Here is an 18,899-nt window from a genome sequence, read left to right on the forward strand (position 1 = left end):
AACCCAAAAGGCATGACTTTGTAACAGAAGGTTCCCCACATGGTCATAAAAGTAGTCTTTTCGATATCATCTGCAGCCATTTTTATCTGATTATACCCTGAGAAACCATTCATAAAAGAGAAAATCAAATGTTTAGCTGTATTGTCTACCAGTGTGTCGATATGAGATAAAGGAAAGTTATCCTTTGGGCTAGCCTTATTCAAGTCCCAATAGTCTACACATATTCGTACTTTTCCATCTTTCTTAGGAACTGGGACTATATTGGCTACCCATTCTGGATACTTAGCCACTTGTAGAAAACCTACATCAAATTATTTCTTCACCTCCTCTTTAATCTTTAGTAGCATTTCGGGCTTCATCCGTCTCAGTTTCTGCTGAACTGGCTTACATTCTGGCTTTAGGGGCAATATGTGCTCCACTATCTCTGTGCTTAACCCTGGCATATCCTAGTAAGACCAAGTAAATATATCTACAAATTCTCGAAGAAGGTTTGCCAATCGTTGCCTATCTCCTAATGAAAGTGAAGTGCTCATTCTGACCTCTTTCTTATTCTTTTCATCTCTCAGATTCACTAAGTCCACTACCTCGTAATGAGGCTCAATTGACTTATTTTCTTGTTCAATCATCCTCATTAGGTCCGGAGGCATAACATATTCTTCAAAATTTTCTTCATTGTCAAGTTCATCAGTGTTAATTGAATTCTCAAAGCTAACCTCTTGATTGTTATCATGATTATCTTCATGTTCATTTAAAGACCTGCAATTGAATGAAATGGGATATGTTGGCAAAATGTGCTTGGAAAGATAAAAATAATGAAGACACAAGAAGAAGTGAATGAAAATGCATCCTTCTTAATTTTTATTAAAAATAATAAATGATGAATGGCCCAAACAAAAAAATCATCCCAATGCCTTGGGCAATAGCTATTGAGATGTTACAATTACATTGCATCAAAATCAAAAGTCGAAGGCATCTTGATGGCACTCCAATTATTGAGCTCAAAATCTGGTGGACAAAGGCGAACCCACTCCTCTCTATTTAGCCCTACTTCATCTTCAATAGCATTAATAGCTAACTGGGTAAAAGTGTCTTCCATATTTTTTCTTGCATCTGGGTACATGAATCCTCCAAGTTTGAAGGTTTCATACAAGTGTGAAATAAACTTCAGTCTTGCTGTCCTCCTTGATGGCCTTCTTTTGACTTCTCACTCTGCCATCTCATAGCCTAGGCCTACCTTATCACTATTATCTATTATTGTCGGAGGTTCTTTAATTTTCTACAAGTTTTTACCCAACCCCAGTCCCGGGTACCAGCCCTTATTAATGACTTGGCTCACCACTATCTTTGAAAAAAGATGATTTTGAAATCCTTCACCTACAAAATTGACCAATTCAAAATATCTATAGAAGCATTCCAATGCTTCTTCGGTAGCCTCTACATATGGAGTGTTCAATGGTTGGGTCACTAGCATATCTTCTTCCCCAACTACCACTACCAATTAACCTTTCACATTAAACTTGATCTTCTGATGCAAAGTAGAGGGCATAGCTCTTACCATGTAAATCCACGGTCTTCCTAGCAGATAGCTGTAGGATGGAGAGATATCCATCACTTAAAATTTTACATTGAAGATGCATGGCCTAATTTGTAAGGGCATTTCAATATCCCCTAAGACTTCTCTTCTGGTCCCATCAAAGGCTCTCATAATCATCTGACTATCCTTCATATGAGAGTAATCAATGGGTAGCCTTGCCAAAGTTGACATAGGCATGACATTGATAGCAGAGCCATTATCAATAAAGACATTGGCTATAATATGGCTCTTACACTTAACTGTGATATGCAGAGCCTTGGTATTTCTTTTTTCCTCCAAAAGAATCTCATCATCGCTGAATGAAATATGATTTGGCATGACTAGATTTCCAGTCAAGTGGTTCACATATTCAACAGACACGTTATGCGCCACATATGCCTGATTCAACACTTTTAACAGGGCATTTTGGTATGGCTCTGAGTTCAGCAGCAGTGATAATAATGAGATTCGAGCAGGCATTTTATTCAACTATTCCATAACAGAATACTCACTGTGTTTTACCAGCTTCAGGAATTCATAAACCTCTCTTTCTGATACTGGCTTTAGTTGATCTTTTTCAGGTTTTATCTCAGGATTATTTCATCTTTCTCTTTTTTTATCTTTCTCCCTTCTAGCCTTCTCTAACATTTTTAGAGTGTAACATCTCCCACTTCGAGTAATGCCTCTTATACCAATTATATTGGAAGCATCGATTTTGGAGACCTCTTCTTTTTTGTCTTGAACTACAGTGTCACAGTCATATCTCCAGGGTATAGCTTTATTATCTTTGTATGGAAAAGGAGTCGAAACTTTAAAAGTTATCGACCTGGGGAAAAGTTTATCTATGACTGACTTTGGTTTGTTTCCACACTAAATTGTCACTGGTTTTGGAAACAGCTTTACAGGCCTATCAGTCATGTACTCTTCAGCATTCTTCAAGTCTTCTCTTTCTTCATAAATCTCCATTTGATGTGAATCAAAGAGTTTTTACACCTCTTGGTGAAACTGCTCATAGGTCTCAATGGAATGGCCCATTACCCCACTATGATACTTATAACTAGTGCCAGCTATACATGCTCCATGATAGTTGTGTGGACTTACCAGTTGTATCATGTCTGCTCTTCGTAAAATATCGAACAGTTGGCCGATAGGTGTCTTAATATCTACCACTTCTTTCTTCACATGGCACTCCTGTTCTTCACCTATAGCATTCACATTATGATTCGGCAAAGGATTGTCACTAACATTCGGTGCAGTCATCCCTCTAGTATCAAAGCAAATCATCCCATCCTTGATCAATCGTTGCACTTTGTGTTTCAGGGTAGTGCAATTTTTGGTAGAGTGACTAGCAATCCCATAATGGTAGTCACAGTGGGCGGTGGGATCATACCACTTGAGGTAAAGTGGCTTGAGGGGTTCCAATTTACTTGGAGCAATCAAATGATTGTTGTAGAGCTCCTTATATAATTTCGAATAGGTAATTGGAATTAGGTCAAAAACAGGTTTCTCACGAGTGGTTCGTTGCTCTCGCGAGCCACCAATAGGGTTAGTTGGGTGATTTTAGGGTCTTCGGGTAGGTTGAATGTTAGGACTGTACATGGTATTTTGGGGTCTATGAGGGGTTTGATATGTTTGGGGATATGGTGGTTGTGTAAATGGTTGGTATGGGTGAAAGGAAGTGTTATTTACAGCGGGGTGATATGACAGATATTCTAGTGATGGGTAGGGTGAATAACCTCTAAGTTGCTGTCTATCAAAGCTCATAGCCAGAGCTTCAGTTTCTTTTTGCTTTTAAACTTTTTTGCTAGATGCTTCATTTTCTTCTAGCTTACCATTCTTGACAGCACTCTCAATGATTTCTCCTGAGATTACCATATCAACAAAATTTTTTGTTGCATTCCCTATCATCTTTTTATAATATGAAGGTTTTAAAGTGCTAACAAACAGCACTGTAATTTCTTTCTCGATCAGAGGAGGTTGTACCTGAGAAATAACATCCCTTCACCTCTGAGCATACTCTTTAAAAGACTCGTTTATCTTTTTTTTCAAATTCTGTAAAGATAAACGATCAGGGGCCAAATCGATGATATGTCGATATTGACTGATAAAGTCATGTGTCATATCACTCTAAGAGCGAATACGAGTTCTGTTTAGCTGAACATACCATCTGGCCGTAAAACCAGTAAGACTGTCTTGGAAAACATGCATCAAGAGTTTTTCATCATGCGCATGAGCTGTCATCTTCCTGCAATACATGGTGATGTGGGTTTTGGGGCATTTTGTACCGTTATCTTTTTTAAATTTCGGTACTTTAAACTTACGGGGAATAACCACATCAGGAACTAGGCAAAGCCCAGCAGCTTCAACTAACCCATAAAAGCTAAATCCTTTCATAGCCCGTAGCCTTTGCTCTAGCATGCTAATCTTGGAGCTTTCCTGAACTTTCACTCTTATCTTTTCTTTCTCCTTCTCCTTTAAATCATCTAAATCAAGAATTAGTTCTGCTACCTTTTTAGTGAAGACAGGATTTATATAACTATTATACTGCCCTGGGTTAAAAGTTGATGGCATTCCAGGATATGTTGGATATGCGAAGTGTTGTGACGGGACCTTTTGAGCAGATTGGGCTTGAGGTGGGCCAAAGCCTGAAGGATATAAAAGATCAGCCACTTCTTGTAATGGGAAAACTTGCTGGCTTGTATTTTTTTCAACTCTTTTTCCTTTATTCATGTTATTAAGAGCCTCCAAAATTTTGCTTAGCTCACTTTCAATCTTTTCCTATACTTTTTCTATCTTTTCAAATCTATGGGAATTTTTCTACTCCATTTGCCTTGTTCTGGATCTTGTGTTGTATCGATGGCCAGGGTTTTCGCTAGATGGAGCTATCCTGAAACCTTGAGTACTATATCTTAAAATTAGTAAATTTGCATGATCATCACATGGTTACTTTGTTAAGTATAATGAATGAGAATGCAATGAATGAAAAATGCATGTATGCAAAGAACATTTGCCTTAAAATGGTATTCAACTAAAAAATTTTCATTTATTCCAAAAAAAACTTTGATCTACATTGAGTTTATCATCTTAGAATTATAGCCATAAAATTGTTTGATCTGTTCATACTGGGCCTTGGCTTCTTCTATAAAGTTCAACAGACGTTGTCTATGTTCTCTTACTAGGGTCACCATTTGTCTCACTGCCTCTGCCTCTTCCACCATCTCTCTTACCTTACATACCCCTTTATGGATTTTGGTTGTTAAGTGCTCAATGTATTTCTGCCTTCTTAAGTTCTCTCTTTTACCACACCAAACTTGGTATGATAATTCTCTATGTTCTATAACCAATGCAGTGATGTGGTCTCCTTGTTCATCCAATTTTTGATTTAGCCTGCTCAAATAACTGTTTAGCATGTTAATTTCTGCCTGTGCTTCGGTGTTTTCTTCTTCTAATTCAGTGTACTCTTGCTTCAATCTTGTATTTTCCTCAGTCAGCTCAACAATAGTTATTTCTTTGGCTTTTTCTCTCACACATAGCCTCTTTATGCTCCTGGTGTAACTTTGCTAGATCTTCAGTAGCTATATCACGTTCTCTAGCAATCTTGTGAACTTTAACTTCATAACTTTCGGCTCTACCTTTCCACTAGGCTTTTTCTTCTTAAAGTTCCTGAATCTCTTTCTTTAACTTGATCTTCTCAAACTCAAATTCTTTTGTTGCCAGCTCTAACTCTGATGGTGCCTCTTCAAGTTTTTTTTTTGTTGGTGGTTGAAAGATTTCATAAATGAATACCATTTCTTGTCTTCTCTTTGTTCTCCAAACCAAGTAACCTGGGGTGACTTTTTCAGTGAATGGTCCAGGACTCACTCTTTGGGGATTTTTCCATGCTTTAATCATCTCATTCATCCTTTGAAATGCTTTAGGCTCACTATAAGAGAAATCTAACTGATGAAGCCCATAAGTCATAGGAATAAACTGTTCTCCCTCCAATTACCTTCTTACTAGGAGTGGTGCATAATTCGTCACTCCTCATAAACCCAAAAGCGGAACCACTGTACTATCCCCACATTGGTATAACATAGGTTCACGATTCATCCATGCGGCCAACCATCTCACCCTGGTGCTTTCCAACTTTTGTAAGAAAGTTATCCATTCTTGTTTAGACTTCCATTTTGACCACCCACTTTCACAGAATTCCTTGATCAAAAAATGATTACGGATATAAAGCTTTGAGAAAGCACCATTTCCTTGTTCAAAATGGTTTTTCATCCATAAGTACAATAACTGTATGTATCCTATAAAGCGCCCTCCATTCCGACGATAATAACTCAAAAATATGATAGTCTCTGCTAATATTACCGTTGAAGGATTACAGCCATTGATCACACTTTCGAAGAAATCAACCACCGCTATCTCAATATGTCCCAAAACCTTTAGAAAGATCATCAGTCCTTATATAGCCAAGGTAAATATGTCTAACCCCCGTTCTTCATTGGCATGTTACATCAAAAACTCATGAAAAAACTTCCAAGGTAGGCAAACCTGTTCTTGTTTCTTCTTTGTATGAGAATCCACAACTTCTTTGTCTATCTCCATGAATTGAGCCAGACTTTTATGAAATCCTAACTTATGCTTTTTGACATATATCTTGTCAGGAGTCTTGAGATGCAAACCTAACAAGACCGAATATTCTTCGATGGTGGGAGTCATATCAGCTTCATTAAAGATGAAACACCTATATGCAGGATCCCATAATTGTGTTACAGCTCTGATTAGTTGATCATCAACAACCACTGCTAGAAGGTGTGCTATATGCCCATGTTTCTGGCAAAACTGCTCTTGTCTTGACGGACTCATCTTCTTCTAGATATCAACCAAATCCTCTAAATTATTCTGTTTGAAGAGGATAGATGTTTCTTGAGATAGAGTAGAATCATACCCAATTGGCAAGCAATCTCCCATCTTCAGTTGAGTCTTTTCTAACTGGGCCCTTACTTCATTGGGTGTCCCACAGGGTGCTAATACTGATGAAGAACAAACTAAGCGTTCATTAGCGTCCATGAAAAAAATTTGTTGAAGACTGTTTTTCAAGCAAATGTTCTTTATGCAACTTTATGATATGCGTATGAACCAATGCAAAAGAATAAGAAAAAGGTTAGTATACCCAAAAAAAGAATAAATAACTAAGTAAATTTAAACATCACACGGAGTAAAAGGGATGAATCCTATACTTTTGGGTCGACTCTAAAAGGGAAGAGTGATGGCTCTATCTATAGGTTAGGCATTCTTAAGGTTCACTATATGCGGTTTTAAGGTCAAAGTCTAAAGGTTCTCAAATTGCTCCTTACATCTTTGTCCATTATAGACTACTAAGGCACCCTAATCCTCACCCATTACAGGCTACAAGCGAAAAAGGTTCAATTTGAGTGGGAGTATTTCGCTAGCCACTACGGAGGCATTAGACCTCACGAAAGCAATAGGTACTTTACTCCCTCCTAGAGGGACGGAGCTCGGGTGTAGAGCTCATGTTATGCACATGCATATGAATGACATAATTAACAAGGTAAATAAACATGAATGAATGTTAACACATATATACAAACAGGTTCAATTTTATTAGGCTTTTGGATAACACAAATTATTTGCTGGCCTGACTCTCAAAGTCCCCAACGGAGTCGCCATGCTGTCATAACGTCTAGATCCGGGGATCTATCGTTAGACATTGACTTTAGGGAGTCGCCACCAATCTTTTTTTATCTAGGTGCGATTGGCCACCTAAATAATCTGTCCTTTTAGGGAACACCTAAGTTTAAGGGTTCCTAAAAGAATAGGTTCAGGTCTACTAACCAGAACAGGGTTCGAGAGTTCGGTTATGTGTGAGGAAGGTTATAGCACCCTCACAACGCCCATCAAAAGATGGTACCAGCATAATTTTGTGTTATCCAATAAGCCCTAAAAGTTTACCAAGTAATTAACTATCGGGAATTATTCTCAATTGACTCTAATACTTTTAGCAAAAAATTGAGAAAGTTCCCTTACCTCAAGAGTATGCAAGAAAACTACTGTTTCACTTACAGAGGCTCCATCGTCGGATTATTTAAAGAAAAAATCAAAATGAAAAGAAAGAAAAGAATGATTGTTTTTTTTTTTTTTGTGTAGGAAAAATTGATACTTTCAACTTTTCCCCAAAAATATTTTTTGGAAATTTATTCTTAAGAAAAATTGATACTTTCAACTTTTATCCAAAAATATTTTTTTTTAGAAATTTATTTTTAAGGAAAATTGATACTTTCAACTTTTCCCCAAAAATATTTTTTTTTGGAAATTTATTTTTAAGAAAAATTGATACTTTCAACTTTTTCCCTTAAAATTGATACTTTCAACTTTTTTCCAAAAATATTTTTTGGAAACTTTGTTTCTAAGGAAAATTGATACTTTAAACTTTTCCTCAAAAATATTTTTTGGAAATTTATTTTTAAGAAAAATTGATACTTTCAACTTTTCCCCAAAAATATTTTTTGGAAACTTTGATTTTCAAGGAAAATTGATACTTTCAACTTTTCCTCAAAAACTTCTTTTTTATTTTTTTTTTAGATTTTTATAAAAAATAATAATAATAAAAATAAAAAAAGTAAAACCAAAAATAGAAATAAAATAAAGATAAAAAAACATTAAATAATCCTAATTTAATAAATAAATAAATAAATACAAAAAATAAAAATAAATAAATAAATAAAAACAAAAAAAAAACCTGGGGCGGCTCGGGAAAGCGACTCGACTCGGCTCAAGGAAGAGAAACGGCTCGGAGGAGCTGCTTGGGACCTCGGCTCGGCTATCGGTTCGGAGGGAGAAGACACGCGCGGGTCAGAAAACGGGTCGACGCTCGGGTCGGGTCGGATCTCGACAAAACGTGCGGATCCTCTAGGTCACTTAAGGCAAAAACGACGTCATTTTGGGAGGGTATATAAGGCTCTTCCCTCTATTTTTTGACAGAAACCTTCTCTCATCTCTCTCTTTTTTTTTTTTCTCTCGCTTCTTTCTAAAACGATCGAAGAACTCCGGTTGAATTTTCATCGGATTCTGGAAAAAATCACCGGATTCTGGGTTTTTCGTCGAAAAGTTGGTCTGTTTCTGGGATCCTTCACCGAAAACTGGGCAGCTCTCCGAAAACTTCAAAGTTGCCGAAATTTTGGTCGAAAAATGCAACTTTCGCCCGAAAAATTCAACCAAAATCTGAAATTTTTCAAAAATTCCCAAAAAAAAATCACCAAAAATCTTCAAAAAATTTCTGCCCTTTTCTTAGCCTTCTATACTCTTCTATACGCCTCTTTTCTCTCGAATCAGTAGCTTTTTGCTCACTGATTTTCTTTGTATCCTATTCTGTTCCAGAGGGTCCTTTTTATAGGGATTGATCAGGAGTTTCTGATCAATCCCAATTCCTCTTTAGACGGGGATTCAATCTTTGAATCCAATCTGAACTCTTCTGATTGAATCCCAATCCAATCTCCTGCCAAGTAAATCAAAAAAAGAAATACAAAAAAAATACAAAAAATCAAAAGAAAATAATAAGATAAATAAAAAAAATTAACAAATAATTAAAATTAAATAATACATAATACATAATCTGATATACATAAATATTAACAAGAAAAAAGAAAAAAAATAATAATAAAAATATCTACATATTAATAAATACATAAATACCTAAATATATATAAATAAAAATAAAATAAATAAATAAATAAATAAATAAACTTACCCATTTAGACCAGACCCAATTAATCTGGACCTGGACCAAATTGGATGTCTACATGGGTCAAGGCAAAAGAAGGAGGTGCTGTAGTGAATGAAGCAGTATGGTGGCTGAGCCCAAAAGGTATGGGGAGAAATAGCGCACATACAAATTAAACGTTAGAGAGGGAGTTAGGTGGAGGTGTCCAGGAGAAAGCGTATTGAAATTTAACGTAGATGGATCTGCTAGAAATAAACCAGGAAAAGCAGGGTGCGGTGGAGTTCTTAGAGATTATGAAGGGAACATTAGAGGTTTATTCTACGGTCCTCTTGGGGATCAGGAATCCAATATGGCGGAAATATTGGCCATCAAGACTGCACTCCAAATGTTTTCTTCATTACCTTGGCTTAAAAAGGGTGCATTAGTCATGGAATCGGACTCCGAAGTAAAAGTCAGCTGCGTATGTAACAAGAACGCCAGACCATGGAAACATTGGCAGATTTTTGCAGAAATAGATAAGCTAGTGGGAATCATGGGAGAGGTTTATAAAAATTTTTGATAAATCTTATATAATTTTAAATTATAATTAATTAATTATAATTATCTATTCAAATTGATCGGAGTAAAAAACCCATTGGTTTATAAAAATTCTATTTATCATAAAAAAAGGTTTATAAAAAATTCGATTTGGCTGTTACTTTATTATGTAATTTTTTTCAACAGTAAAAAAATTAATATTTGGATGAATTAAAATTTTTAGTTTAAATTCTTTTGAAAAATAAGTTTTAAGTTCATCTAGAATGTATAATGGTACTTTTATAGAAGAAATAATAGTTAGAATTTGATTTATATTTAATTATTTATACCTAATTTTTAATATAACTTATGATTTCATACTTTATCCTTTTTTTACTAATTAATAACAAATTTTATGAAAGTTAAAAAGAAAATAATGGAATAAAAGTAAAAATAAAAACCTACTTTAACAATATCTTAAAAGATCTTAAATACAAAAAAGAAAAAAAAATCATATGATATTTAACCCTTTCCAATGAATAACAAAATTCTGGCATATATATACGTGAATTTTGAAATTAAAGGGAAGCAAAGGAAAGAAAAGGTAAAAAAAGCCAAAACACCAATTGATGTTTTGGGTTATATTTAACGATTCATGTATTCGTGTCGTGTAAAATATTGAAATTCGAATATATATATCGTGTTTTATATAAAAATTACGTTTTATAATTCGTATCAATACGAAAATATAAAATATATTTTTTTATTTTATTAAAATTATATATAATTATTATTAAAATTTTAAATTATATCACTTTTATTTTTTATTTTTATATCGTGTTCATGTTATATCACTATATTATATTTTAAATTATTAGGTTATTTAGGACAAAGAGATTATACTTATCTTTTTATTATTTAGATTTGAACATATTAAAAAAGTGAGAAAGTAATTTTGTATAAATTCAATTGATTCGTAATAAATAAATTTATTTAAATCAATAAATATATATTAAATAAAACTCATGAATCCTTTGTCGTTAAAAAAAAAAAGAAAAGTCGAAATCGTATGTGGTGGGATTAATTGCAATTTAAAACTAAGATCACTTGCATTTTATTAAGAGCACAGTCGTTGATGATCTTGTGTTTATTACATTAAAATTCATGGCAGTACTTGTCGGATTCTACATCTATATATATTTATTACCCGTTGATGAAAATTAATCAATGTTTTAGCAGTCGCCCATAGACCTTCCTGCTATCAGTAGCGGTGCCGTCATGAGAGCATCGTATGTAGCATTGGTGGATGCATTGTTTCAATCGTGGCGGTGGCGCATCGCAACCAAACAAGCAGCCATCGAAGCATTGCTGGTCTAACACTGCAACTGTGTGCCCAACAATGAAAAACATCACGATCGCCATGACAATCATTGCGACTGGTCACTCCTTTTCCCCTGGCCTTCATGTTTAAAATTCTCAATACTAAAGATTATTAATTATAAAAGCTATTTCAAACAACCTGAATATATATATATATATATATATATCATAACTGTTTTGAGATCGTTAAGTGACTTTAAAAATATAAAGAATTGTCATTAATTTTTTTTTATTTAGTATGATTAGTCATTTATTAAAACTTATCTTTTTAATAAAATTTTAAAATTAATTAAAATTTATTACAAAATAATTTTTGGATTTATGAAAATAATTTATGTTCGAGAGTTAATTACGCGTGAAGAATGATTAACACCTTATAGTACTCGTTAAAAAACGGTACTAGTTAATTATGTATTATCTTTTAATTTTAACAAAAAAATTTTAATTTTGGTATTTAAAAAATAATTCTCTTGGCTATCTTTATAAACTTATTTTCATGTCCACTTTTGTTATTTCACCCCCTTTTCTTTTTTTTATTATTTTTTATAAAAGATTAATCCAGTTTATTTAAGAAAAATAAATAAAATCTTGTTATTGAAAAAAATTTGAAAATGTTTCAGTACGTTAATAATATTGAAAGAAATTTTCTCACTTAAGGATTTCTTAGAAATTACTACTTGGATTTTCGTAAAATTTCATCTTCGATGGCTCATATTTATTTTTCATAAAAAAAAAATACCATGCATGCAATAGGAATGACAATATATTGATGCACACATTTTTTTTAATTTTATTTGTTGTTTTTTATTATTATTATTACCATTTTTTTTTTGAAGGAAAGAAAATTTTTTATAAATACTCAAATACGTCGGTAATATTTTTAAAAATTCTTTTCACTTAAAAGTTTTTAAGATATTACTACTTAAAATACCTTAAAATCTCATAATCAAACAACAAAAAAAATTTCCATCATTTTTATTATTTTTAATTAATTTTTATTTTATTTAATAATTTTTATTCGATGGTCGACATCAAATCCTCTTGGTTAAAAGTGGAACATCTATAGGATGGATTCCAAAACTATATAACCACTTTGATCAACTATTTCTCAATTATCACTGAAATTAGAGATGCAATATGTCCATACTTTTCACAAATCTTTTCTTTATCTCATCACTTAATTGACCCTAGATAATAGATAAATCTTTTAAATTATTCTTTGTGAGATCCAAATGCATATTTTTAGGCAATCCTGATATATAATCGGTAGGTAAACAATCTCCATTTTTTTGTTGAGCTTCCTTTAACCAAATATACACCTCATTATATGACTCACATAGGATACTCACAGATGATAAATAAATCTATAGTTCTATGGGATCCATGAAAAGAGATTCTTAGAATAAAAGTGTCTTAGAGCAAATATCTCAATGAAAAATTGCATGATGTGGTTTATGCAAAAGAGAAAGAAAAAGAGCAAAAAGGAAAGAAAATCGAGTTAGTACAAGAATGTGATTTCATATTAGAAAAAAAAAAAAAAACTAATTTTCCCTTAGTCATAAGCAGTTAGGGTGTAACATAACCAAACTAAATAATAGCCCTTTTTTGCTAATCCCTTGATATTGTTGTATTCTAAAAAAAATGCTCCCTTTTTTTTGTGAATTTTGTTTTGTAACAAAAATTCCTCTTTTTTTTGGTTTTTGGTTTTTTTTTTTTTTTGCTCTTTTTTTTTGTTTGTTCGAAACACATAATTTTTTATTTTGCGTGTTTTGGAATTGTTACGAAATGTTCCCCATTTGCATTAAACTTTGGTGCCTTTTACAATCAGATTGGCAAGACTCTATCTAAGGTTGGTTTCCTATGGGTATTATATGCTTGGTTTGGATCGATACCCGTCTAAAGATTCTCAAATTGTTCCTCACTGTCATTTGTGTTAAACTAGTAAGGCACCTCAATTTTCACCTATTACAAGCTACAAATGAAAATGATTCAATTTGAGTGGAAGTATTTTACTTGTCATTGTAGAAGTTATCATCTCACGAGAGCATAGATATTTTACTTCTTCTTATAAGAGATAGAGCTCTAATATAGAGCTCATGCATGAGATGCAAAGTGTTATAGAATGTGAGAAGGAAATTAACACAAATGTCCTATAATTTATTGAGAATAATATACACGAAAGAATAAAATAATTAAAAAGAGATGCAAATGATTTTTTTATTCATTATCATTATTATTATCATTATTGTCTTTTTTTGGTTTTATAGTTTTATAGTATTTTTTGTTTTTTTAGACAAATTCAAAATCAAGGGAATTAATGTTAAATACCGATTAAAATCATTAAATGAAAATTAAAGATAATTCATAATTAATTTTTGGCCTGACTCTGAAAAACAACATTCTTAGTGGAGTTGTCAAGCTGTTGTAATAGTTTTGAAATCACTAGACGAATTTAAAAACACAAGGAGTTGCCACTAATTTTTTTTGGTTATGTGCGATTGGTTACCTATTAAAACATAACTTCTTAATAAAATTTTAAAATTTATTAAAAAGATAATTTTTTAGTCTGCAAAAATAGTTTGGGTTTGAGAGTTGGTTACGCATGGGAAATGATTAGTATCCCCACAACATAACTTAAAAAACAACACTAATTAATTATTTGTTATCTTTTAATTTTAACAAAATAGTCTTAATTTTGGTATTTAAAAAATAATTCCCTTGACTATCTTTATAAACTTATTTTCATCTCCACTTTTGTTATTTCACCCCTTTTTTAAATTATTTTTTAAAAAGATTAATCATGTTTATTTAAAAAAAATAAATTAAAACCTTGTTATTGAAAAAACTCTTAAAATATTTCAATACGTTGGTAACATTATAAGAATTTTTCTCACTTAAGGATTTTTTATGAATCACTACTCAGAATTTCATAGAATCCCATCCTTGAAAGCTCGTATTTATTTTTCATAAAAATAATATCATGCATATAATGTGAATGATAATACATTGATGCACATATTTTATTTTTTTAATTATTTTTTATTTATTATTATTATTATTATTAAGGAAAGAAAATTTTTTATAAATAGTCTGATACATTAGTAATATTAAAAAAAAAAATTCTCACGTAGAAATTTTTAAAATATCACTATTCTTAATACCTTAAATCTCCATAATCGGACAAAAAATTTATTTTTCATCATTTTTATTATTTTTTAAATTAATTTTTATTTTATTTAATAATTGTTTAGTTAATTTTTATTTTTATTTAATAAAAAATATTTTTATTATATTAAAAATTTTTTATAAATATTTTAATGTGTTGATAATACTTAAAAAACTAATTTTCTTACTTAGAAATTATTAACGTATTATTACTCTGAATATTTTAAAATCTCAATTTCAAATAAAAATTTCTTTTTTTACATTTTTTCATTATTTTTATTTATTTTTGGTTATTTTTTTATTTTCCAATTTTAAAAATATCAAAAATTTAGAAATCAATTTCATTTTTTTAATTATTGTTAGTATTATTTTCTTTAGGTGCTATTTATTATATTATTTTATGAGATTTATTTTAATTTTTTAACTAAATTATCAAGAATTCATTGTTTATCTTCGCTTATTTTTTGTTTTCACTTTTATTATTATTATTATAAAAATATAAATAAAATAAATATTTATTTTAACAAATTTAAAATTTTAAAAATACATAACTAATAATATTATTAAAATTATTAAAAATAATATTAAAAATTAAAAAAAAATTAAACTTAATCAGACAACTGTATCAATAGTGCGGTACAGTTCAAGGTCGGTCTGCCAGTCTAGAACCCTTTTTTGCAATTCAAACCAGTTCGACGTCGGTTCAGTCAGATTGGTCAATGCTGGTCAGCTGCAGCATCTTCGAGTTAGGTCGCGCTAATCTTCAAGTCGGGTCTCGGGTTCGCGATGATCGTCCCACTCCCAAAATGGCATCGTTTCGATTCTAACCTTTTTTTTTTAACTATAAAAACCCAACGTTTTTTATCAAACCATTTCAGCCTTCCTTTTAAAAAAAAAAACTTCAAGCTCAACCAAAAAACTTTGGGCTATCCCCAGGAAAATGGCTCGTAGCTGCCGTGGTCCGTTTCTGTAACTAGTCACTGGTCGCCATGTCAGTTGCCTGAAAACTTCCAAAGCCACCCACAAACTCCTTTCAAACTCTCGATTCTCGTTCTAACCTTCTTTTTCTTTGAAATCACCTAGAAACTCCTAAATCAGCCTGTAAACTTTCGACCACATCCCTCTTTTCTTTGGTTTTTTTTTTTTTATTTGTTTCTTTTTCTGGGGTTGGTTCCCCACTCCACAGAATATGGATTTTGGGTTTTTTTTTTTTTTTGGCAGGTTAGGGAAATGGTTTTTTTAGTAAAGGTTTCTTTTTTTGTTTTTTTTTTTTTTTTTTAACGGAGGTTATCCCTCTTTTCTCCTTGCTTTTCGTGGTGCTTAAGCTCTAAATTTATAGAGCTGGGAAGAATGACGAAATTCAGGATTTCTATGATTTTTGGGGTGTTCAACGTGTCGTTGGCAGCCTTCACACTGCCAGGGCGGTGACACCTGATGTGACTTCTGTTTATTTTTTGTCCTTTTTTTCATTTTAGCTTAGACCATGTTTCTTGGAGACTTTGCCCTACCTGCCGTTGTTGAAAAGGAAGGGTGAGCCTAGTGATGCTCCTAGTGTGAAAGGCTACAGTCAGAGGGGGCTCGTGGGTGCCAGTGCGGTGCACGGCACCCACAGCCACGGGCTCTCCTTTTTTTAATTAATTAATAATAATAATAATAATAATTATTATTATTATTAGTCAAAGTTTGATCCTTTATCTGGATTTTGGGCTAAAGGTAAATTTTGGATTTTAAGCCTAGTTGACATGAATTTTGGGCTCAATATCTACAGAAATGAAACTGAGGCCCATTTCTGAATTTGAATAAAATCAAATGTCTACAACATATATATACATATACATATATATATATATATATGTATATGTATATATGTATGTATTTGCTAGAAAGGAAAGCAACCTGACTGCATGCCTAATATAATTTTACTGCCTCATATTATGTTCTGAATATAGTATTGTATGTAATACATGTCTGGCTGTTTCTCAAATATAGAATGTCCCTAAACCCTTACCAAATAAAGAAAAGAAATATTTATTATTTATTTATTTATTTAAACTATTTGGATTTACAAGTGAATGATTTTGTCTTCTTATGATTCGACAGTAACTTCTTTATATTTGGCTCTTGGGATTAGATTCTCATTCATTAATTTCTTTTAACAATGCGGTGTAGAGTTAATTATACATTTGACATTTTAATTTTCAAAAAATGTATAAATTAATATTTCAAAAAAAATATATGTACAATTTGCAACATAAATTTTTGAATCATGTAATGTTAACCCAAACTCAAACATAAACCCATCAATACTCCTTTTAATCCAATTAAAACTAAATTTTATTTGTTTTGCCTAAGTGGTAAAAATCCTATCCAAAATCAGTTAATTCCTGGATGTGCCATGTGGATGTAGTCCTATTACCTCAGTATTTCATCATTTAATCCTGCAAATGAAAATTATAATTACCTTCTATGAAATGGGACTGCATTACCAAAAAAAAAAAAAAATTTACTCCTATTAACTCACTATTTCACCATTTAGTCCTGCAAATAAATTGCTTCAACCCTATAAATATGTACTCTGTTCAAGCCTTCAACAGACTTACAGCAAACAAAAACATTAGCAAAATCAAGAGTGAAGGAGACTCTGAGACAGAGAGTATTGAGTGGAGTGATGGAGGGGATTGGTTCAAAGAGAATGATGGTGAACATGATGGTGTTGATGATGGTTGTTCTAACTTATGGGCGAGGTGAGTTAGCAGATGTTCATCCAGCTACCTCGAAAAAACTCTGTGCTAAAATGTGTCTTGTCAAGTGCGTGATTCGCCTCATTCCTGCCCGCATTGCACTTTGTGTTGGTCTCTGCATGGTAGGCTGCGAACTTAATCCCTCAGAAGTTGTCTATAATTGTACAAGCGATTGTGCAACCTCCATGGTCAATGCTCACAATCCTACTGGTAAAAACACTAAAATCTATCTTTATACCCTACATTTTTAAATCTAAGAATTATAGCAATTCTTTTCTCCATTTAATTTCCTTCAAACAATATTTTTATGGGTTTTTTTTCTCTTTCTGATTTTGCAGATGCTGAGAAAGTCGAAAACTTTGTTGGTTCCTGCTATGACACTTGCAAGCAGAAGAACAACTAGGCGCTCCTTTCTTCTTTTTTTTTTTTTTTTTTTTTTATCACCGTTGAACAGTAAATAAGTGGAACTAAAAGTACCCAGAATGAAGTAAAATGTTATTGAGTCACCTAGACAGCTCAAGTGTTTGGGTTGAAAATAAAGTTTTAATTATATTGTTGGATTGGAGTTGTATAATTGTTTTTCCATTGCACCAAAAAAGAGAAACGTACTCTTTTATTTATGCAATCGTAATTTTAACTTTCAAGTATATGATTGTTTGATTTTCCTTTGCTTTTGGTTTCGTTTAATGAATAATAGAGAACATTAATTAATTCATTGCACATATTTTATTTTTCCTCCTTACCCGTGCCCTGGTTCTCTACTTTATTTTCGAAGATCATTGCACATATTTTATTTTTCCTTATTTTGTTTAAAACTATTTTCATTTTCTTCATCATCTAGGAAAACAGAAGAAACAAAAATCCGGAAGATTGGCCATAACAGTAATTCATGATTGCTTCCATAAAATTGCCCCAATTCACATTTTAAGAACTTTTTAAAAAGTGCATAAATTACCGTGAAAAAAATTGTTAGAAAATAATCTTGGGCTTTGTAGTAATTAATCAATAACTCCAATCCCATGTTAATAAGAGGGAAAAGGCGGGACAAATGGTCTGTTTTAAGTGGATGGATTGCATTCATATCAACATGGAGAATATGAAGAACAAATGAAAATTTTTGATCATAAGCACATGTGAGATAGAGGAATAAAAAGGAATAGGTATTTTTTCACGGAATTGGAATTTTAATTTTAGCACTCTATTAAAAAATTACGTGATTGTTGAAAAAAAAAAAAAAAAAGCGAGAATTATGGAAAGAGTAAAAATGGGAAAAGAGTAAGATCATGAGAGAGAGGATTGCCAGGTAGGTATAATTGACTTTCATTAATGTGGGCGATTAGTTGACTATCTCGGGACCATTGATTCCGGACCATTGGATTAAAGAAATATCAATGGTCAAAATTTAGTGTAAAATTGTAATATTTTACTCTGGTTCCTTCCCAGATAGTGGTAATTAGTGTAGTAACTTGCCACATATGGCTTGTGGATTTGACCTATTAATTATTTTGTAGGTGGAATAAATTTCAATCAAAGAAATTAAAATCATAAAATTATATTTTGCAAAATAAAAATAGAATTTTCACAATGCTCGAAATTTGAATGAGAGATTTTGAAAAATTCAAATTTTCATTTCATTAAGGTAGAGTTTGTGAAATTGTTCAATAGTTCAATGAAAGATCAACATTTATTGTTTTTTTAGCACAACTTTTATTTGTTTAATTAATTCTTACTTAAAAAACTCATTTTAAAATATATTTCTTAATTTTTTTCTTACTTTTAGTAATATCTATATTTTTTT

At 31.9% G+C, this 18,899-nt stretch overlaps 2 protein-coding genes across 2 annotated transcripts; both read left to right on the forward strand.

Annotated features, from left to right (window-relative positions):
• The first annotated feature begins 9,370 nt into the window (after window positions 1-9,370).
• Window positions 9,371-13,286, forward strand: LOC149511141 (uncharacterized). The gene is made up of 5 exons (XM_089755114.1): window positions 9,371-9,443; window positions 9,536-9,759; window positions 11,055-11,186; window positions 13,024-13,059; window positions 13,221-13,286. Exons 1-5 carry the CDS (start codon window positions 9,371-9,373, stop codon window positions 13,284-13,286), a joined length of 531 nt encoding a protein of 176 aa, XP_089611240.1.
• A 3,635-nt stretch (window positions 13,287-16,921) lies between these two features.
• Window positions 16,922-17,748, forward strand: LOC149511142 (uncharacterized). The gene is made up of 2 exons (XM_089755781.1): window positions 16,922-17,311; window positions 17,440-17,748. Exons 1-2 carry the CDS (start codon window positions 17,029-17,031, stop codon window positions 17,502-17,504), a joined length of 348 nt encoding a protein of 115 aa, XP_089611907.1. The 5' UTR covers window positions 16,922-17,028; the 3' UTR covers window positions 17,505-17,748.
• Window positions 17,749-18,899: the final 1,151 nt, after the last annotated feature.

The sequence above is a fragment of the Durio zibethinus genome, chromosome 26 (genome assembly GCF_047325235.1).
Source record: "Durio zibethinus cultivar Kanyao isolate XHJ-2024 chromosome 26, ASM4732523v1, whole genome shotgun sequence".
Taxonomy (NCBI): Eukaryota; Viridiplantae; Streptophyta; class Magnoliopsida; order Malvales; family Malvaceae; genus Durio; species Durio zibethinus.

Bases quoted from the DNA above. Each gene is read 5' to 3' on its own strand.
- LOC149511142 (XM_089755781.1), top strand. From the start codon at position 17,029: ATGGAGGGGATTGGTTCAAAGAGAATGATGGTGAACATGATGGTGTTG. The intron at 17,312-17,439 runs GTAAAAACACTA...CTGATTTTGCAG, and splicing joins CAATGCTCACAATCCTACTG to ATGCTGAGAAAGTCGAAAAC.
- LOC149511141 (XM_089755114.1), top strand. From the start codon at position 9,371: ATGTCTACATGGGTCAAGGCAAAAGAAGGAGGTGCTGTAGTGAATGAA. The intron at 9,760-11,054 runs GTATGTAACAAG...ATGTTTTAGCAG, and splicing joins CCGAAGTAAAAGTCAGCTGC to TCGCCCATAGACCTTCCTGC. The intron at 13,060-13,220 runs GTATTATATGCT...TTGTCATTGTAG, and splicing joins CTAAGGTTGGTTTCCTATGG to AAGTTATCATCTCACGAGAG.